Below are 23,310 nucleotides of genomic sequence, written 5' to 3'. Positions count from 1 at the left end.
GGCTATGCGGTTTAACATTTAGAGAAGGAGAGACTCCTTTTTAAGGATTGTTGCAGACAGATTTGTCCTCAATTTGGGCTGCCACAGGGGCTAGAAGTCTCCCTAGGACATCACCAAATTGGTATTTTTTTTCTACAGTACCTGTCCCTTAGAGTAAGGCAACCTTTTAACATTGCTGCAAACTGTAAAGTTTATTTTAAAAAGTGACGAAGGAAGGGGGACTTACAAGATAGTTCTTGATTTTGTTCCATAAGATATTAAATTCCACCAATCCGAGCTTCCCATTTCCATCTTTCTGGAACCACGCAGTTAAGGAGAAGCAATAGGACAAGATTTCCAATAGAGAAAGAAGGTTTACAATTCAAGAGCCTTATTATAGCTAAAGGAGAGCATGCTTAACCTCGACTATAAAATATTGGGGAAAATACTGCTGAACAGACGCTACTAATTGTGGGATTGTTGGTCCATCAGAACAAAATGGATTTATACCAGACAGGAGCACCTTTCTCAATATCAGTTGATTGCTGAACCTCCTAGGCAAACACACGGCGGCAAACCCAACCTGCCTAGCAGAGGTTCTCGATATTGAAAAGGCACTAAATACTCTTATTTGGTCCTATCACCTGTCAGTATTCAAGAGAATGGGCATGGGCCTGATATTTCTCAGCTAGATATGAACACTATACAGTCACCCAGTGGCCCGGGTCAAAATGGGGCAGATCGTATCAGATAGCTTTGATATAGGAAGAAAAACTTGACAGGGCTGCCTCCTCCCCCTACTGATCCTCACGCTGGCCATGGAAGACCTGGTAGGCTACTGCACACAAAGGTGTTAGACAGGGGAATGCAAGCACCTGGCAAATGACATGGGATATCTCTATATGCAGATGATGCCCTGACTTACCTCCAAAATATACATGAAACCCTCCCAAGGCTCATGGAACTATTAGAGACATTCAGGGAAAAATTGGGCCTCAAAAGCAACTGAGATAGATCTTGTCTTTACCCTTTGGGATTGACTACCAATCACTGTAGAGTGCAGTTTCACCTACCAGACTGGCATGGTGACTTAACACTTAAATACCTGGAAGTGCATGTATACCACACGACCGACGACCTTACTGGGGGCAATCTGGGAAGGGTGCTGGCCTCGATCAAAAGTTCACTATCATTTTGGACCGTATTACCTCCCCAATGGGTCGAGTGGCGATAGGAAAGATGGTAATATTGCCAAGGCCTCTATACCTCTTAATTGCACTGCCGGTGTTCCTCAACCGATACTTCAAGACACTTCATGGTCTCCTAACAAGCCTCATCTGGCGGTAATGGTAGAAAACGAGTGGCACTACATACACTACAGAGCCCACAGCTAGGAGGGAGACTGGGAGCCCCCAGTTATGGATTATACTATGCAGCAGCACAACTGCAGTGGCCCATGCAATGGCAATGGTTGGTAAAGGGGCACTGTGAGGAGAGACCAGAGGTGCCACAAATACTGGGCAGTGTATCTATCCTGGCATGGATTTCAAACACCTCCAAGAAAATTTCCTCTGAATCCAACTTAACAAAGGTGGCAAGGGCATGTTGACAACGCCACGTGGGATCCCACAATTGCAGACACTCTCAGAGAGACAGACAGTCAAAAAAGTGTCAAATGAATTTGCTGTTACTAAGTATGATAACCAAATGTGAACTTGTGTAAATCCCGACTCCCGGAAAGGTGCTGGACATTTAGAAAGGGTCGGCCCCCGGTCCCCAATACACCCAATTAACTGGACAAGACCTACACCGAACTACTGACCCATCCCCCTCCATTTTCCCCCCTTGCATTGCAAGTACTACATGTCTGTCAGAGATGTTAATGTAATATGATTGTGAATCTTAACCACATCTTTATGGCTGTTAAAGGTGCATATGTTTTCACAATTACATTGTTGTTAAAACTAATAAGGAAATAAAAAATAAAAAAAAGAATGGTCACATTCCAATTATCATTTCCATGAGCTCCATTGGAGCTACTATCAGCCTCCAAGATACTTATTGATACATCCCTATTTATGCGAACTCTCAGAAGTTCAGCAGCAGACTAATAACAGGTGGACAGGACTTAGCTGCAACTTTATTCTGGTGCCTTGGATTCAATTTCACATCATCAAAGTGATGAGGTACAACATAGCCCACTGGTATTCCAACTCTCAGTACCTTTCGATCCAGGTTTTGATGTAGACAGTACCCTAGTAACTACATTGGTGACTGAACTCTCAGAATCTCCTAAGTATTCTTTTATCAACTATACCTCATTTAAAATACGTCAGATGCCAGTACATGAGAAAGAGTGCATGTATTGATTCTTATCAGAATTAGGGCCTGTGACCTCCGTTTCAAAGGGCCGTGTTGGAAGCTAGTCACTTAGCACTCTTTCTCAGTTCTCTAACCTATTGAAGGGCAAGTTGGTATTAGTTAGGAAAGACTACATGACAAAGCCATATTTAATGAGACAGGGAGAAATGAGATTAGTTTCTTGGTCCAAAATATCAGATGAGATATTCGACTGGGTAAGGAAAACTGTAATATCAATCTCGGCCATTCTCATTCAGGGGTTATCAAATACAGACAAGCTGAGCAGGGTGAGCCCTTATTTGCTACACTTCCTCCTAAGCCCTCTTATCTTTTCATCGGATATGCCAAATGTGGAAGCATCTGAAAATGGATCTCTTTGCTTCTCCTTTGTACTCTCAGTAAATGGTGTGGGTCAAAAGGTTTACTTCAGCAGAAGGCAAATTTTGTTCAAATTCTGCCCTTCCTCTAGGACGGCATTTCATTAGGACTAAAGGTTCCCACAAAGGCAGACATGTCGATGATTCTGCAAATATACAGAAAATGGAGCCTCGGCTTGCTCAAGATAGAGGCGGGCCTTATGGCCTTACATCACCTTGTCTTATAAACACCCCTTTTTAGGGTTTCAAATGACTCAATTATTCCTAGGTCCCTCCTTTGTGTCCAGCGTAAACTCTGCATTCCACAGGGATCAGGAGATAGTTCTCCCAGTGTTTTCCCTCTCTTAGGGATTCAGTGGAAAGGAATCTACATTCACTAGATGGAGAAGAGCAGTCTTCTGTTGTCTGGACAGTGTGTCAGGTTTCAGGGTTTCACCCTCCCTGTTTGTGAACTTTGGGCCAGCCAAAAAGAGAGTCAAGCCGTTAATGCAAACCCTTAGCAAATGGATTAGGTCTCGGATTACTCTGGCCTGTAAGACTACCGGATTTCCTTCCCTTTTTGGAGTTCAGGGCAGATCGACCAGAGGAATGCCAGCCTTTATGGCAGAAAATCCAGGCACCTCCACAGTAGAGATTTGTAGGTGTAGCTACAAGGGCTTCACTGTCCATTTCTGAAAATGATTAGGGGGTCATGGTGTGATTATTAAAATCGAAGCATTCAATGTTCAGTTATCCTGGTTCGTTTTGCTAAGATAGTAATGGGAATATGAGGAAGGCTGGTCGAAAGGGTAATGTTTCAAATACTTACTGTTAATTGCATTACTCTAAGTTCTTCCCTTGCTTTAATTCATGACATATCCCTTGCACTTGTTCTTCAGGCAAACTCATTAGTCTACGGTTCTAGCTCTTCCATTTATCTTTTTTCAATCATAATTATTGTATACAAGAGCAGAGAATAGGTGGAGATATATGCATTGCTGTCAGCACAGGGTCAGGGAAGTCTTAAGGAAGGATACATCCATGAGGTTGACCATGCTTCGGCATGCCTCCATACTAAAGCCTTTTGTTCGGAGGTCTTGGTCTGTAATGAAAAGATAAAAAGTTGCAGCCAATAGTCTTGGATGAAACTAAAAGCAAAAGGTGTACTACAAGGGGTGATGATCCCCTGGGCAAACCAGTGTCAAAGATGATGGATTCATAATCATGGACAGGGTCTAATCCACAGCCAGTAAGCTTAGACATCATAGCTTCATCCTCCAGTAAGAGAGATCGCCACTTACGTTTCCCTACAATCTTGTTGAGAATGGTTTGAAGCTCCTTCACGCTGACTTCCAAGTCCTACACAGGAAAAGAAAAAAACAAATGACAAAAATAAAGGGCACACTTTGACAAACAAGCATTAGGGTAAATATGGAGACTTTGTGGGCCATGCGAGTCAGAACTAGGGGGAAGGCTGTACATGGGGTCCTGTTCTAATAATACGTTACTTTGCCAGCATTCGCATAGTTCAGTTCTGCAGATCATGGCTGAGCTCATACTCCAGTATAGTAATATTTGAGAGTAGGCTGCAATACAAGAGATCTGGCCTCAACTATGTCACAGAAGAAGACATCAGAACTTATGATATGACTAGAAGAGCAGAGATTCTGCAGCTCAAAATTGAGGTTCCTTGACGGTTTGTATGTAGGTCAGCTGTATTAAAGTGGTAGGGGTGTTGCTTCCTGCATGCGAAGATAGATGTGTTACTGTAGAGTTGTGAGTGGGTTCCAGTACTGCAACTGAATGATTAATATCCCAAAGGCTGGATCTACTGCTCATCCCTCACTGTGCCTGGAACCAACCAGGGATCCAGATTCCTCATCTGTTCTTCAGTCATGCTTAGAACACAGAGGGGGGATGATTCCTCAGGAAAGCCAAATGTGGACACCACCCTCAGCCCATGATCAAAGCAACTTCCCAGTATGAGGCAGCCTTCACTTACAGGACCAGCCAACTGCCTGAAAAGACTCTTGAATGCATTGTCAATCTCCTGTTCTGACAGCATCACCTATGAAAAAAATAAAAGAAAGCAGTCTATTTGATTGCGCAGTTCTTAGTCATCGTCGGTGTTGGGATGGAAAGGGGCATAACCGGGAGAACGATCAACTGGTGGCCCTTACCTCATCTGGGAGATCTGCTGAAATCTGGTCATCCATCACCCTGCAAAGAAAGGTAAAGGACATCATACATCATACAAGAAGTGATATGCAGTTCAGGGTGTAAATGAGTACAACTGAAATGGCAGGCTCCCTCTAAAGGGTTTATGAATATAATAATCAATCCTTTTTCAATTTGTTACATAAAAGCGCTTTCTTTCAAGGCTTTGGTTATATAGCATTTTTTTATATGTTTCCCCCTAGTCAGGCACTGCGCACTTCCGTTGTCTTTATCAATCATCAAATTAAATTCTCTCATATGAGGGTATTGGGCAATACTGCTGTATGAGGAAACAGGTAATACAGTCAGTGTTATAGAAAAGGTCAAAAACATACAATACCAAATTTACACAAAAAGCATTTTGCAAGACAAATTCACTGAAACATAGTATATAAAAAGGCACATTGAGCATATGTCATTAACAGTTGGTAAAATAATGTACAGTGTTACATGGGTGATTAAATCCAATTCTGAGACGCCCCAGAAGCACAAACCAGTCTTCAGATTGATTTTCTAACAAGGCAGTCTGCAGTAACAGACAATCCAATATGGAATTAAATCACTGCTACAAAGTGTGCCTATTTTGGCAAACATGCAAATTAAACACAAATAGAAATGACAGCGACAGGACATCTGATTTGCCAAGGATGTTCCGAGGAACTAGCTAGATGTGCCATGAATGTTAAGACATAACAGCCTGTAGAGGGTTAAGTTGATAATCAATATCCTAATTGTAAAGCCATTTGCTTATTCCGATACAATCTTTCCTGGCTGCACCTGGATTGTAATGCGAGTTTCTGACTAGTCCAGAAGATCTTAATTGAGTTTCTCAGGATTCGGGCTCGTATGGTCAGGTAGAATGGAGAAACACTCACTATTGCCGAAATACAAGACCCAGACCGTGTGGAAGTTCAAACAATGGGTTACTGAGTGGGCAAAAACCCAGACTAATCGGTCTTGGAAAGTATGAAGTAGCCGTCATTACTGACTTTCCGGAAATTACTATGCATATAGGGAGTTGAAGAAAGAGAGCCTTAGAGGAATTTTCCTAGCTATTATCGGATGTTGTGCCTTTCCTATTGAACCCGTTCTTTCAACCAGATGTAGTACACACAGGCCTATTGGAAGATATTCCACTTCCTGAAGGTGAGCCAAGTGATCACACAATGGCTATGACATTGACAGTGCTTGGGTAGGTCGTCCTTCCAGATGAAACCACTCCCAAAAAATGTTTTGTCGCCCCAATCGCAAATCTGGCTAGCTACAAAGCTCAGGGAGCCAGATTCATTTCTGCACTTTTGTTTCCAGAGAACAGCACTACTGTGTTGTCTTCAAAGGGTTGGACAACTCAACTGCAAAAGAGGAAAAATTACTTTAACCCCAGAACAACAGCTTTAAACCATACTTGGGCTTCTTTTCTTGGCTGACCATAATCTGAGAGTCCAGAGGTCCTAGGAGTAAGCACCCCAACTATACAGAGATGGGTCAGATAAGTAGTAGAAAGGAATGAACCGTGAGGAGGGTTGATTTCTAAATCCACAAGGAGAAACAAAAAACATTTTCCTTGATATCAGAATGTTGTTTTGCAGTCGCCGGTGCAGCTGAAACCAAGGAAGGGCCAGATGTTGTTACATTGGCTAGAGGATCCACGTGAATGCAAGAGGTCAAGGGACCCAAATGCCTGTAAAGCACATGGCAGAAAGAACCCCCACAAACTTAAGACCTTGAAGGGGAGCTACCCGAGACTTGATGGTGAAATCTAAAAAGTCAAAAAGAATATGTCTCAAAAACAATAGATTTTTTTGCCAATTCCATTGGAGATTGTGCTGCTATCAGAAAGTCACTGAGGTAGGGGCATAGATGAAAAGGTAAGGCGAATACTGTGAGAATGTTTGGGCATACTCTTGAAATAGAGTTGATGCTGACTTACAAGCACATATTTAGAAAGGGAAACTGTTTAGGTCAAGCAATAGTCCATGATCTTTCTAGATGGAATATGAAAATACATCTTGGAGGCGTACATATGACTAACATTCTTCATTATACAAAAGCTCCAGAATTTGCCACAGAGATAGGCTGCAAGCAAAGTGACCACAAGTTCAGATCGTTTAGGCTTAGCATATCCCTGATGCCCATCGAGTGTCTACCGTTTTTTTCTCGGTCTGAAATGCAGAGTCATGGCATTAGGGAGGTTGGGGTTAATATGGATCAAAATTATATCTGAGACTATTACCTTAATCGGAAATGGCTGACGAGATCTCAAAAACCTTTGGGCATCCCATCATTTGACATTATAGGATTGGAGGAGTTACTCCATTTCAAGACAAATTGAATTGAAACAACAAAGTGAAAGGCCTTCTGAATTTCTGCTTTAGCGCTTTCCATCACTTTGAAAGACTATTCAAGTCAGTGATCTAGTTGTTTACCGGAATCAATTGTGAAAGTAAAATGGAAAAAACACCTTCTTGACTCCCAAAGCAATGCACTCCTTGTTTGCCATTTTCCGACCAGGAGTGCTTTTCCAGATCTGCTTCCTGGAGTTCAGAGTCATTGTTCAATAACATTTTGTAGCGGATGGGAGTCCATGTTATTTAGTGCCTTTTCCAATGAAACTAAAAGTTTGTACGAGAATATATCCTTTTCTAAATGTTTCTTTCTAATCAGGTCTCGGGTAATATTTCTGGAACTGTGGGGATTACACCCTTGAAGAACTAGTTCAAGAACTATGTTACTAACTGAACTTCTTCATTGGGAACTGAAACCTTTCCTCCAACCCTCTTGTTTACCTTGTTATTACTCTTGAATGTTTACGTTTTCCACCAAACTGAAAGATCAAACTTATAAGGAGGCCTTGTTTGAAATTGGATTTATTTCTTGGTAGAGACTTAATATGCTGTTAAGGAAGAGCTAAACTGATCTATGGACTGAAAATACTATGACTCTGAACTTATTGTTTCTGAATCATTTGATCGCTCATTGAAGACTAATAAGGTGTTTTTAAAGTTTGCCTGTAACCTACAGAGACTACTGTATATTCTCATGTCTAATCTATTTCCTTTCATTCTTAGTATGATAGAATACACAAGAGACAGTCAGATGAGAACACCTGTTACAGAAGAGAGCTTATGTCCAGAGGAAGGTTTTCTTACTAGTTGCTTTAACTATAAACATCCTTAGTTATACAAGTGTTTTCAGCTTCGGAGCAAATTATTTCGTTTTCCAGGGGAAGACTGGGTTTAGCTGGAGAGTTCTAAGAGTGAACTTTCCATATTACCTTCCTAACTCATAGGTCTGAGGAGATGTAAGATCACATGTTTAAAAAAAAACGGAAAGAATCCTCCCACTTGTGACGTAAACTCTTGATCAATGGAAAGGAAAAGTGGCGAGCTCCCTGTAGGATGTCTTCCACATCTTTTGAATGAGCATGTCAGGTTAGAAGTCAGTCTCTCCGTTGCCTGAGCTTCCAAAGCCTGTGAAAGCAGTTAATTGCCCTTTTTTGCTGAGAGGTGTAGAACACGTGGACTTGTATAAGGACTATACTTTTTAGGCACTCTTCAAGAACATTGCAAGTTGATGATGAAAACAAAGTCTTGCCATTCCAGGGTAGAAATTTCCGTAATACTCAGGGCACTAACAACTTAATGCATTAGTTTGAAGCTACTCTAAAGCAGCTTATTTGGTCTCTGCAGTCTAGAAGACTTTCTACTGAAGACACATTCTGCAAACCTTTTAATGTTTCCCAATGTTTGTAACTTGTAAACCAATATTACAGTTGCCAAATAGGTCACATGAATGATTGCATTCTAGTAGCTCATTTACCAAACTCCACCATGCTTGTCTTCCTCATCTAGAAGTACAGAAGGGGCAGTACTAGGCCTCTGACATTATCAATGGTGCGGTAACATAAGCCAATATCCAATCATGACAACAGGTCACTGTGTCACTGTTGAGACACAAGGACTGTACTGCCCATGTCATCTCTTGTAATTGAGCACTTCAATAATGCAACACTACTCCACCATGATAAATGATTGACTGCAGCCACCGTCACAGCAGGGCAGAAGATGACAGGAAATGTCACACGTATGCTATGCCCATGTGTACATCGAAGACTTCATAAGACTAAGTGACCCCTAAAGCTAAATTACTTAAAATAATTTACAATGGTTTAAAAGACAACATTTTTCTTGGCACTGGAATATAACTTACATAGTTTCATTTGAAACCTAAACCTGAAAACATAACTATATCAGAGATACAGAGCAAAGTATGGCTACCGCCTCAATGTCCATTTTAAATGCATCGTTTACATGACTAATTTCTAAAATGGTGACAGACGTTTCTTAATTCACTTTCTAGCATATGTGAGCATGGAGAGAAGTTAGAAAGAAGGTAGTGAGATACTCCTGAATATTGCCCAAAAGGTGTTATTACAATTAATTAAAGTTGCAATTCTTCCAGCCCTCTAATGTGTGATTGTGTAGGATGATTTTCTCCAACACAAAGAGAAGATAGACAGGAGGAGGGGCAAAGCAAATGGTGATAGAATGCACTCTGCAACGTGCTATGTTTTGGTTGGTTGTTTAAACATGTATGAAAAGCACCATGGTAGCCAAATATTTTATAATCTCAACAGTGCTGTCAAGTTTATAATGAGGAGCTCTTTTTAATTCTGGACTGTGATGTGATCTTCCTTTTGGAGAAAGTGGATTAGCCAAAAAATGTGAAAACTGGACTGATGGAAAAAAATCAGTTACAGTTTTTTTAAAGGAAGAGGGATACATTATTATGGGCAATCTAGAGTTATGGAACATAGTACAAGGTTCATGAGAATAAAGACTCTGTTTCTCACTAACGATCTGTCTATTTCGAAGGTAACTGCATAAATATCAAACTTGCTCAAACAGCTCATCATTTACAAACTACTAGATTTTACTCCACCAGTGAGATTCTTCTGAAAGGGGATTTCTTTTAGAACACTTTTAAATAGTTCTTTATCATTTGTGAGGTGAAAAGAATGCTTAAGAAGAAGATTTACGTAACAGCAACCAGGTCAACTATAAAGAAAGAGGTGTGGCGTGAAAGCCAAGCTTGGCCGCCACTCAGTAAAGGAGCTCCGTGCCACCAGAGACATCGGCAGACACTGGAGCCTTTCTCCAGGACCTCATGTGCTAAAGTGATTCCCGGAACGTGGCGAGCCCATGGAGCCCACTGAGACCAGTGGAGGACATGGTCCCAACAGCTAGATCACACTGCCCTTGGGACGGAGGAGCAGGCTGCGAGACGCTCCCCATTGTCTCTGGGAGCTGTGGTTTGGAGTGCGACAGCCTCCGGGCTGATCACTGCTGGGAGCCTACAGTTGGGGGCTAACCCCCAAAGAATGCAGTGGAAAATGCCACAGCTCACTGAATCGATAGGGCCACGAGGGGGTGTGACCTCGCATGGGTGGCGGCGGCCATGAGACTATTGCATCCCGCAGCGGACTGGAGAGGGCCTACCATGCCGAATGAAGTGAGTTGTGGTAGCAGGCAAGAGCAAAAGCCTCCTCCCTGAAGTCTGTCAATGGCCTGAGCAGGTCGGGACAGCAATTCCCAAGGTGGGCAGGCCTGGATAGAAGGAAATGGAAATTTGGGCCCAAAGTTGCCTGGACTCAATGAACATAGAGCTAGCGTTGAGCTGCTGGGAGCTTATTTCTGTGAAGACAGGACAGGAGGCCCAGAGAGGGAAGTGCTGTTAAAGGGGGGGCTCCCCCTAGTTTTGTTGCCCCTCTCCCCCGCACCCTCCTCCCACATCTGCACAAGCTGTGACCCGTTAAGAAGAGCTGGGTAACATGGACCTCTGAAGTGTGGGTGTCCCTGTTTGGCTGGATCGCAATCACATCTCTCCCGGCCGCATCTCACTAACAGTGCCAAACTCTCCTTCAGAGTCCATGTGGGTAGTGGAACTCGGTTGAGGGGCAGCAACATCGAGAAGCATGGCTCATTGCCGGAGTGTCAACCAGGAAGGACTGCCCAGCATTGTGGGTACCATGAGTGAGGTTACGCCATTAGGGGCGCCGGACACACTGAAGTCTGATGAGGCCCTGGTAGAATCCTTGACTGCTGCATCAACAGGAAGGGGCGAACAAAGGTAATTGAATAAGCTGCGGAGGGCTGCTACTGTGGCGAGGGAGCCAATCGCCGGCAAGGAGCAAAGATGTGCATTCAGTTCTGGAAGGAGTTATAAATCCGCCACTTTGTTATGGCCCGTGACATACCCACAGGTCCTGTGACCTAACAAAACATGGACAAATCTACTAAACAACCCGCACCACCGGAGGTGGAGGGAGCAATGTTCGGTTAGAGAGCTCTACAAGCTATTCAAGATCGCAAGGTGGAGGGAGCAATGTTCGGTCAGAGAGCTCTACAAGCTATTCAAGATCGCAAGGTAACAATGGAGAGCAAGATAAGGGAGAGCAAGATAAGGGAGCTGGTTGTCGATCTATCACTCATTACGCAAGATCTACAGAAAACGATTGACGAGTCACAACAGTGGAAAACAGTGTCCAAAACGGAAGACCCCCATCAAACTGCATGAGTCTCGGTTGGTTGCCATGCAGTGACTGGTCGGTAAGCTGGAAACAAGGTGGAGGACGTTGAGGGCAGATCTCGCGCAACAAACTACGCATAGTAGACATCCCGGAAAGGGTGGAGGGAACCACACCTACCACGTTTATCTGGACTTACTGAAGAGATGGGTAACCATCTACGATGTTTCACCATGCTTTATCATCGAGGGTGGCGCACAGGGCTCATCTTGCCAAGCCACTGGTGGGTTTCCCACCATGCTTCTTCATCGAGCGCATCCTCAACTATGCTGACGGAGATTACATTCTTTGAGCGGTGCTCATCCTGGAGACTCTTACCTATCACTTGTCCCAAGTTATGATTATTCCAGACTATACCATGAAGGTCCAGCAACAACGAAGGTCCTCCCTGGAGGTGAAGCAGAAGTTTATGGACCCGAATGTTCTCTATATGCTTCTCTTTCCAGTCCAACTGATGGTCATCACGACAACACCTTGTTTTTTGATACCCCAGAGGCAGCATGGGACTGGGCAAGCTGCGGAACCAAGGTATGCTTCTGGTGGGTGGAGAATGCATGAGGTTGGGTGTGGGGGGTGTCAGGGAGGGCAGAGTTGGACGTCCTCCTGGACACTAATTCTGCCCCACATCGAAGGAACCATCGTTCAGAGTGTATGGCGTGTTGGCTGGACATCGGTGGATCTCGAGAGGCGGTCGGTCTCAGTCGGGGGTGGACCCTAGAAAGAACACTGCCATGCCTGATCTCCTGCTGTACTCAGAGACTCCCGGCTTGACTCATATCAGTGAACAACACTAGGTGTCTGTGTATCCGGCTTAGAACTAAGTGGTGGTGCTAAGGGCTGGCTGGTAACCCATGCCCGCATTGTCTTTTCTTTCATTGTTGTTTGTGTTGCAATTTTGGTGTACGGAGGGTGGGGAGGTGTGGGGTAAGGTTGGGATTTGTTTGGGTGAAGGGCTGCATGGTAGAGGAGGCACACATCTTAGTATAGCCCAGTTGGCTACTGTCCCTATTTGCAACACGATAGGTACTTCTTGTGGGAGAAGTATAGGAGGGTGCTATGTTGAGGTAGGGAGAGGTATTCTCTTTTTTTGCTTAGGTGTAGTTCTGACACACTTACGTAGGCTTCATATATCATTGTGCATCACATGCACACTCGGCTCTAGAGCATTCCCACAGATACGACCACGCCAATGGCCTAATGACTGACCCCCACTCACGAGACTCGTCGGGACGACTCAATATTCTCTCATGGAATGTAAACGGCCATCCTGACAAGATAAAAAGATGGGCAGTTGTGAGGACAGCACACATATTTAAGCCGGACATGCTCCTCCTGCAGGAAATGCATTTCATGAGCAACAAGGTACCCTTTCTGGCACACAAAGGATTTACAAGTGTGTTTCATGCAGGCTTTCACCGCGGCTCACGGCAAGTGGCAATACCACTGCGGAGGCACGTTCCTCTAGAGATATCAAAAGAATGGCATGATCGACTGGGACCTTATGTGGCGGTGATTAGGACACTGCATGGTGCCCATGTCCCGGGTTTGTGTCTACACCCCTCCTCCCTTAAAATCAGAGTTCATCGCAGCACTGAGATTGCTCCTACTGCAGCTCCTGACAACCCCTTGGGTTCTGGGGGGAGACCTCAATAGGGTGCATGACTCGACTGACCCGCTCTTCCCAGGCACCCGCGGTAGGAATGCAATCAATCACTTTAGCTATGTTTATACGCAATATGTCTCATTTAGACGTGTGGCAGGCACATTACCCATTAGCGCACCAATACACGCTCTTCTTTAATGGGCACAAGACATGTTCTCACCTCGCTTATTTCTTACACCCCCCCCCCCCCACACTCCCCCCACTACCGAGAGCCACAGGGTACTCAGTATACACATCCTAGCATGCATCCTAGCACGAGGCCTGTTGGATCACTCCCCTATTCAGATGGACCCCTCTGGGGGCATCTGCGGCAGGGTGAAAACCGAGTCGGTGGTGCCTGCAAGCCGGTTACTACCGCACAGCCTGATGCAAATGAGAGAAAGATACTGAAAATAAATCAATGGGTCGGTTAACTCTGGGGAGGCCTTGAAAGCCACCCTCAGAGAGATCATTAGCTATAAAAAAGGGCCAGAGAATGAAGTCCCAACAAAAAATCTTGGAATCTCGTATTGCCGAGCTAGAACAGCATCACATTACCAAGGCAGAGGACTCAATCCTAGGGGAATCTCTACACACACAGACGCTTCTCTGACAGGAACACATACAGGAGGCCTGGGCAGCTTGACTAACTACCTGCAGTCAAAAATACCAGTTGGGCAACAAAGCTAGCAAGACTCTTCATTGGCCGTGTACAATCCATGCTAACGAGACTCCCATATCTTACATCGAAAAACGACCTTTATATACACATCAAGGGCAGTGAGGATATAGCAGGTGCTTTTGCCACTAACTACCAATGAGTATACAACCTCAGTCAGGAGGAGAGGAAGCCAGGTATGAAACACATCGTTGCGGACCTCCCGATGCCAAAATTTGAACCGGAAGACACAGATACTGGAGGTTGATGTCACATTAGAAGACTTGGGGGAAGACCTAATGCAGCTCTAATCGAGTAAGGATATGGGCCCCATTGGGTACAAGCAGAATTTTGGAAGCTCTTGGGGCGCAGGTGGGCCCACTCATATTGCGAAGGCCATATACCTCGAGATATCCGGATGGCAGACATGGTGGTGATCACGAAACCGGGCCACATAGGCACACGCTGCGGGGAATATCGCCCAATGTCTCCATTAAACCCAGAAGTTGAAATCTGGACTACGTTTTTGGCCAATAGACTGTTGTGTTGATTGGTAAACTGGTACGTCCCGATTAGTCGGGGTTTATGTCTCGGAGGGCCACTAGGCACAACATTAGAAGGGCAAATAACACTATTGAGATGAGTGCTGCCATGGCGGGCCATCTAGCCCTACTCATGGTTGACTTTCAGAAAGCGTTTGACTCAGTAGAATGGGAATACCTCGTCACACTGCTAGCACATCGACAGTTTGAGCCTAAATACATTGACTTTATATGATTGTTTTACACTCAACTCCAAGCCAAGGTACGGATTGGTTCCCGTCTCCCCCTGGTTCTCTATAAGGAGAGGCATTTGTGAGAGATTTCCTGTCTCCCCTCTACTCTCTGCCCTAGGAACAGAGCCCCTGGCAGCATGGGTAATAGTAGACGCTCATTTCCCCCAACAGGATCTCACTATACGCTGATGAAGTCCTGGTTTTCATGGATGATCCTCCCAGCTCGGGGCCACGAGTCCTGCAAATTCTAACCATCTTTGGGGAATATTTAGGTCTGCGGATCTACATTTATCCCATAGACTGATGCCCGACAGAAATGTCTCTTGCCCTGGAATTACGAATATTACCACAAGGTTTCAAACATCTTGGAGTATTTATCACAACAGACAAAGCCTTGGCATATGAGGGCAACCTGAACTCTCAGTTGGGAAAACTGGCTGGAGACATCAAATTCTGGCACTCCCTCCCGCCATCTCTGCTTGGCCGCTCAGCCATCTTCAAGATGGTCTCACTACCGAGACTATTGTACCAACTCCAAAATTTCCCCTTTCTGGTAAGGAAGTCCTTTTTTGTCAAGGCCAACGCTCTGGTAAGAGAGTTCTTGCGGAGCGGAGGACAGCCCGCATGGCTCTCTCCAAATGCTGTAGATCTACCTTTGAAGGGGGCATTGCCACCCTGGCCCTATTACAATACTGCATGGAGGCGCATCTCCTAATAGTTAATGACTGATGGTTTGAAAAATTTGAGGATCCAGTGTATGCAGTGGGGGGTTGGGTCTTGACAGCCTTTCACATTTGCTATGTGGTGGTGCTTTGCACGCACTACACTTACCTCCACAAGGTTGGTATGGACTGTATGGAAGGAGACCACAAAGGCCGCTGGATCGGCTGGCCAATTGACACTGGAGACTCTGCTGTGGAGGGGAACTAGATTTCCCCAGGTATCGGTAATGTGAGGATTTGCCAGATGGGATGCCATTGGCATAGTGCCGTTTGGGAGCTGTTCTTATAAACGGATCCCTTAAGGCTTTCTCTGAACTTCAGGTGGAATACCAAATGTATCTCTCCCAGTTTTTTAGTTACCTTTAGCTTCGCCATGCTCTCAACCCATATTTGAATGTAAATGTCAAAATACCAGTCTACTCATGTCTTGAGGCTAAAATTCTGCTCACTGACATCGAAATGCATAAGCTGTTGGTACCATATCTAACACTACTATGCCAACAACCAGATCCTATGTTGGGAGTGAGGGAGGCATGGACACCGAACTTGGACCAGCTTGAGGACGAGGACTGGAGGGAGGCAGTGGCGGCTCCAAGGTAGGCAGTGGTGGTGGTGCAATTTCATATTTTTCAACTTAAAATACTGCAACCGCATATACCTCACTAGGGAGTGGCTCTTTATGATGAGGTTTGTGGGCTCCTGGAGTTGCCTGCATTGCAGTGCTGGTGATGGTGATGGTGATTTACTGTACACATTCTGAGGCTGTTCAGTCCTCCCACACTTCTATGAGGGGTGCTGGGAACTTTGGGGAGGGTCCTGGGCTGGAGGGTCCCTAGGAATCCCAATTTGATATTATTCCGTATCGCAGAGGGTAACATATATCAGAAGGCCCTGCTGTGGTTGGGCCTGCTTGTGGCAAAGTCAGACATTGCAAGGGAGTGGAAAAGGGCAGGGCCCCCGACCTGGGATGGATGGGCAAAGGCATGGATTTCTGCATGGGCCTGGTGCAACCGGTTTACCTGCAACATAAAGTGAGTATTGAGGTGCGTGGAAATAGAAAGAACAACTAGCATTTCTAATAGAGAAATGGATGGACAGGAAAACAAAAGGAAACACCGGTGTGAAAACTAAGAGGTACACAAGGCTTCCAGTTCCCAGGATGATGAGAGAATGCTTGACATGACACCACATCATGAGCAGAGTGTCTACAATTTGGAAAGTGTGTCGCCTTTGGTAGCATCTGCAATTTTAGAAATTCAGAATGGAATCATTTTTCTCTGAAATAAGCACCCAACTAAGACTGCTGTTCCTCATAGCGGACGTAATCTGCCACAGTGATAAACACTAATGAAGAGAACCATCCAGAAGGCACTCTTCATTACCAGCATGAAGTTCAGAGCTGCATAATTTTCACTACTTCACCACAATGTCCCTAACTGGAATTGCAATCGGGGTGCACAAAACTGTTTATTGTGACCTTGGTAGGCATCACATGGAACAATTTAGAGTACACTTCCATGAATACAATTTATTATAAGTCTGTACCTTATAATATACTTATAGTTTATATTGGGGAGAGGATGTAGCTTTCTGGCTAGAGCGGTCGACCTCGAAGCTGGGGAACCGGGTTCGAGTCTCGGCAACGACGCTCAACATCATGCGATTCTGGGCAAATCACAATCTCCCCGTGCCGAACAAAAATGAATTTGTCCTTCTGTATCGAAACTGGTGCTATGTAAAGCGCTCTGATGCCTGATGTCTCGGGTCTAGTTCCCGCTATATAAAACTCAAAAAATAAAATTTTTAAAAAAGGTGCCAGGAATAGATTGGGTAACATGATATTAATATGTAGCTTTCTGAAACGTGCTGCTTCATGTTGCTTTGTATTTTGCTATTTTATTCAGACTAGATTGTTTTTTACAGCTGGTATTCAGCATGTTGCATTTTACAAAGGAAAGTAATTTTTGTACTTGCATGAAGGAGGAAATGGATTTGAGAACCTCCATTCTTTTAATTAGGAATGTACATGTGGATAATGCATTATTGTATCATCTGTCGTTGTAAATTATGTGGCCCTCCGTTGGAGTTCTGTACCATAATAAGGCGAATTGAATGGAATTCTAAGTCTGGCAGCACTGAAAAAGGGGTGATCAGTGGCATGAACCTTTAAACAACCATAAATTAGCAAACAACAAAAGTCAATAACACTGTTTTCAGCTATACAAACTGGCCTTCAGACTCAAAGTAATTCTCAAAGTTATGTAAGAACACAGCAGCAAACCAAGGTCAAGCACATTCACTACCCTTAGTTTAAACAAAAAAATACTTTGAGTGCAGCAACTTCCAGCACCTGCTGCTAAGAGATGCCTATTAACAATAAGAATTAACGAAAGAAGGAAGGTGCACTACATGGACAAATCAAGAAGATATAAGTTGTTTGAAGGTTCTTCTTTTTTATTAGATCTCTTTGAAAACAGCAGCGGCACACAGCCAACGCGTTTCATTCCCTCGTGCCAAGGGAACTTCGTCAGGGCTAATATGATATAACTAGGGCTTCCGAGATCGAACCCAAATACACCGAAAGTCCGAAAGTCAAAGTCCAGTGAGAATCACACAGGCAGAGCGTGGAAAGTCCTGGTAAACAGAAGAAATTTTCAGGAGCAGTATGACTGAGCGAGGTAAATAATTCCAAGAGTTTCAAATAAGTGCTACATAGGACCACTCCTCAGTGGTTCCATATATCTGAAGATGACAGGAAATAGGTATATTCTTGATATAGTTCCTTTCACAGTAAGGCGATACACAGAAGTGGAAGATGCAGCATAGCTCAACTGCTTAAGATTGTGGCTGGAGGCTCGCGCCACTTCGTTCGTTTGCTTCGTATCATGGAGGCTCGGACTTGATAAATTACGGAGACTGTTCTTTTAAGCAGTTGAGATTTGCCTCTTCTGCCACTTCTGTTTATCGCCTTACTGTGAAAGAAACTACATCAAGAATATACCTATTTCCTGTCATCTTCAGATATATGGAACCACTGAGGAGTGGTCCTATGTAGCACTTATTTGAAACTCTTGGAATTATTTACTTCGCTCAGTCATACTGCTCTAGAAAATTTCTTCTGTTTACCAGGACTTTCCACGCTCTGCCTGTGTGATCCTCACTGGACTTTGATTTTCGGACTTTCGGTGTATTTGGGTTCGATTTCGGAAGCCCTAGTTATATCATATTAGCCCTGACGAAGTTCCCGTGGCACGAGGGAATGAAACGCGTTGGCTGTGTGCCGCTGTTGTTTTCAAAGAGATATAATAAAAAAGAAGAACCTTCAAAGATCTTCTATCTTCTTGATTTGTCCATGTAGTGCACCTTCCTTCTTTCGTTAATTCTCAAAGTTACTGACGAATCAAGACCTCAACGTCTCCTTGCAAGCAGTCACGTCACATCAAAAACCTATATGTACTCCACTGAACCCAGCTGCAGACAAAGACAGCTTAAGGAGATCATCAGCTGATGGTGCCTTCTGAAGTTACAGCTATTATTAGAAGGAGCCTCATTGCAAACCTAAAATCATCATAATCCCAAAATCAGCCCTGCCCAAAGCATAATCTAAATCTTTAACACATCAGTGATGTAAATCTGTGGGACACATGATGTACTGCACAAAATCCAGTGCCATGAGGGTCCATAGCCACATGACCAGCAGAGCTGATAACCATAGGAGAACTCTTTTGAAATCAGACACACATTGTGTGTGCTGGTGTCACAAGAGAGGAGATAGGTTTACAAGCAGCCAATGAATGCCCCCAAGTGGGAGTGGAGGTTCAGAAGGAGTATGGAGGAGCTACTCGAAAGGAGTGTGTCTGCAGAAGCGAGTGCAACAGAGTGCTCATGGGACTTACACTGTGCCATGCTTATTTTCGGAGAAGACTCTTATGACGAAATCAGCCTCCTTGTTGGGCTCGAAGGTGGATGGCACCACAATGTACTCCCCTGGGGGGAGCTTCAGCCTTGTGCTCACTTCTCGTAGGTTAATGAACTGTTCTGAGCGTGCCCGCGAGCTATTGGTCAAGAAGAATTCCCGCTTCAGGTGAACTGCTGACTGTCCGACATGCTGAGAAGACAAATTCACCATTAGGACCAACAGAGTATCAAACGAGTAAGCTCTGTATCAAGCCCAGCTGCGAGGCAGCTGTTCATCACAACCACACTGCCAGGTACAGAAACAACATAGGCCGCAACAGTGTAAGCTTTGGTTAGAAATAGAACATACACATTATGGGCAGCCAGTATTCAAGTGTCTCTCACTCACATGCAGGTACATCATGAACAGTAGCGGTACAAGTTCCTCTCACTCACACACACGCGCAGCCACAGCATGGGCATCGATTGCAGTGGAAGCTTTATTCAAACAAAATAACTAAAACAAAGGCATCAGTGATGTAAGTGTTTCTTACACAGGATAAATAAAGCACAGGAAACCGCAGAGCAAGCTTGTGTCACGTAGAAGAGATATAGCACAAACAGCCTTTCTCACACTTCAGCATAGCTGCACCAAACAACCTAATGGTGACAGGATGTACCAAAACCGCAAGTCATCTAACTCCTCAGGGGTTCTTGAGATAAACAGGCTGTGGCTTCCCTAGGACCACCCAAGAAAAGGTGAGGTCGGCCCTCCCATGTTTCACAATACACCACACAAACATACTTACTAGGAGCATGTGTATGTCTAAATAAAGAATAGTGACAGCTGGCCACGTACCTCCCGTGGGACCTGAAACAGAAAATGCACATTATTTTAGATATGCAGGCTGATTGGTACAGAAAGTCTAGAAATCCCAAATTTTCAACATGAATAGCTTACAGCAATGTTTAGATCTTGAAAAGATAATATTGAAAATCCCCAATAAATCTGCCTTCAAGAAAATCAAATCATTTCTCAACACAATCTGATCCTTATTGCTTGGTGAAAGAAAAGTAAGCTTTGGGGAGTTACAGGGTTTGAAAACAGTTTTGCGAATGTAAGATAAGAGACACCTATGGAAAATTATTTAGGTGAAATGCTCCCTTAAGTTGACGTCAGGCTTGCAGGTCTTCCACCTGCAGACAGGTCAAAGATCTTCGCCCACGCAAAAGTGTCCATGTTCAAGAGAGGTTTGGCACAATAATACACTCAATAGGTGCATTTTAACTTGATGAACTTTGGAATATCTTCAGTACAGGCCGAAGGTTTGTATGCACTGCATGCGGCTTACCTCATACACAGCAAAGCCAATGGTCTCCATGTCGCGCCCAAAGCGCTTCTCCTTGCGCCGGTTCTTCTGCATTAGTGACAAAAGAAAACTGCACCCCCGGTCGCTGCCCTGGTCATCGTCGTCATCCACTTCATCCAGCTTGATCTTGAACTGTGGATTGATCCAAAAAGTGGCTGTAGTGGGAAAGAGAAGTAAGTAATGTGTCAAAAACACCAACCGTGTTAACCAGAAACCTATCACAAGGGGTTCCAGGTCAAAGGGCTGTACTATTGGCGGGGAAAGGGTCCATGATGGAGTATGGGAAGTAAGCCTAGAGTGGGACAGCTTTAGCAATCCATGATCTACTATACTTCAGAATGTGAACTATTTTCACTGAAAAGAGAAAGACTGGCTAAAAACAGGTGTCCTACACCCAAGTACCGTGACAGCAAGAGAGCCAGTCTATATAGGCTGGTCTAAATGACTGGTAAGTACCTGGGTAGTTTCGGCAGCCACCGGCAGTGCTGCCACGCCGCCAACCCCCATCATAGAGCGTAGTATTCCACTTCCGGTACTTTCTTGCCTTTAGTGCATCTGGGGTGAGGTTGCAGATTTCCAGCCGTGTGAACTCCCGCAGGAAGTCTCGGAACGCCATCCTAATGAATAGAAAAGAAGTTCAAATCTCAGAGGTCACATCACATATTAAAACCCTCTCTGAACACAATGGGATATCTCAGATTAGCCAGTTTTTCTTCAATCCTGAAAGTAATCTCAATTTACTTGCTAATTTGAGTCTCTGTATTTAATTTTATGATTGAATTCTACCCATTTAATGTGCTTTTTAAGTATTTTTATGCTCCTTCCTGTACATAATGCAACTGTAAAAACGTCACACTCATTATTTCCTAATATATTCACTAACTACTTGGAAAGAGTTTCTTGGGTAATGGCAGTTCTCCAAGATTAGTATTTGCCATAATTTCAAATGCTTTAATCCTCCTCTTCAGACCAAACAATGGAGGGTGCTCAACTGTGCTTCCCCCTTAGTCCTTGCTGTAAACTTCTTCCAAAAGTGAACCATGACCTCACCCCACCCCCAATCCAGTGTCAGACTGGCATGCCGGGTGCTGTAATAAAAGTGAACTCCCTTCATGAAACAGGTTGTATAACAAGAAACTGGCTCCAGATGGCAAATCATAGCAACTTGGATCTGTGTAACATTCTGTCTGGTATGTGGTGGACTTTGGGGGATTGGGATCACACATTTTTTACTCATGCCATTGTTGTAATACTGGGGAAATGCATCACTGTATTCAGGGCTGCTTTGTCCATAAGGTGAGGTAAGGTCCTAGCACGCCACTTAGCGGTAACACCAAATTACTGACAAAGGCCAAAAAACTGTGCAGGTGTATTAGGGAGCGCTCAAAACGACAAATCATATTTTGCCAGAAGGACTTAAAATCTTGCACCATCCTTAACTATTTTGCTCTTCTCGCTGTCACATAAGCAGGCTACCTTTCCCATTAATATGTCATCAACGTCATCTTAATATTAACACTACCCTTAGCAGCCAGATGTTGCTGTACTGGTTGTCTTGACTGAGCACGCACCGTTCATACACATTTGCTTCCTGGGGAACGGCAGGCGAAGAGGAATTGGCTTTCATGCAGGGGAATCCTTACTCCACTACTCAAACCCATCTCTGCTTCCATACCCAAGCAAAGCAACAACCGTGCTCCACACAGCACCAGTTGTGCCGGTACAAGTATTATTGCCACTTTAGTGACGTTGCATTTCAGTTGCCCTCTGCCTCAGGCATGGCCCGTGGTGTACTAATATTTGCTGTGTGGATGGATGGTCCGGGTATGCGTAGCCTTGCCTAAACTTACAAAAAAACTAAAACCTACCAGCAGCACATAACCTAAAAACCTCCCAATATCGGTCTGTCTTCTAAATTCTCCTCCTAAATTTCTCCTTACATAATATGCACCCAGATATTTCATAGTAAACAACCCCTAAACAACCTTTAACAGTTAAACCCATCATGCTACTCCATGGTCCACCATCTCACTCACACCAACAGGGTCAAATCGGACTTAAGCTGGGACATGAGACACTTCAAGAATTCTCAGTCTCTATCGCTCGCCATCTTGGGCTTGGCTTTCACCTCCCCACCTGCAGATATCTTCTTTCTTTTTGCCTTTCTTGCTGCAGCCTCCCTATTTTCATCTTTTTCCCTTCTTGCCTCTCCTGCAGCTTTACCATCTTCCCTACCTCTCCAGCTGCAGCTTTCTCATGCAATCTTACCTCTCCTTCTGCAGCTTTCCATTTAGTCAGCCATCTCTTCTCCTTCAACTTTTATCCGCATGCCATCACCCTACCGTGTTCTCTTACCCCAGCTCATTGGCAATCCTGAATAACCCCTTTTCCCTCTTATCTCACTTCCGAGTTCACTTATTACCTTTCTTCCAGCATTTCAGTTGTATTCTTTTCAAAGTTTTCACTTCTTTTTCCAACTCACTTTTCGCAGTTCTAACTTCCCCCTCTTACCCCTACTCTCTCATATTTTCTTGTCCCCCCTTTAACTATAGAATTTCTCTCTCCCTATCAACCCTCCTTTAGCTCTGTGTTCCTCCTCTTCCCTTCAACAGGCCTTCTAGTCATCTTCCCAAAACTACTCCTCCTCCTCTTCCTCTCACCTCTTTTTCACCAGTTTTTCTTTGCCCTCTCCACTTTTCAATTGCAGGTCTCCATTCACAGTGTTACCTCTTTTTTGTGACTTTCTA

At 44.3% G+C, this 23,310-nt stretch overlaps 1 protein-coding gene across 1 annotated transcript in view; it reads right to left on the bottom strand.

The window, feature by feature from the left end:
- The window catches only part of CAPN1 (calpain 1), a 245,531-nt gene that overhangs the window by 5,087 nt on the left and 217,134 nt on the right, over window positions 1–23,310 (bottom strand). Inside the window, exons 10-18 of the mRNA XM_078660425.1 lie at window positions 21,020–21,180; window positions 20,546–20,718; window positions 20,053–20,064; window positions 19,193–19,404; window positions 4,877–4,916; window positions 4,699–4,764; window positions 3,998–4,055; window positions 3,734–3,798; window positions 227–295 (exon numbers count right to left, since the gene is read on the bottom strand). Coding sequence (XP_078516551.1) covers window positions 227–295; window positions 3,734–3,798; window positions 3,998–4,055; window positions 4,699–4,764; window positions 4,877–4,916; window positions 19,193–19,404; window positions 20,053–20,064; window positions 20,546–20,718; window positions 21,020–21,180 — 856 coding nt within the window. The remainder of the gene's footprint in view (window positions 1–226; window positions 296–3,733; window positions 3,799–3,997; window positions 4,056–4,698; window positions 4,765–4,876; window positions 4,917–19,192; window positions 19,405–20,052; window positions 20,065–20,545; window positions 20,719–21,019; window positions 21,181–23,310) is intronic.

The sequence above is a fragment of the Lissotriton helveticus genome, chromosome 9 (genome assembly GCF_964261635.1).
Source record: "Lissotriton helveticus chromosome 9, aLisHel1.1, whole genome shotgun sequence".
NCBI classification, from domain to species: domain Eukaryota; kingdom Metazoa; phylum Chordata; class Amphibia; order Caudata; family Salamandridae; genus Lissotriton; species Lissotriton helveticus.
The sequence above is the reverse complement of the archived record's forward strand: the minus strand, read 5'-3'. Positions and strand labels throughout refer to the sequence as shown.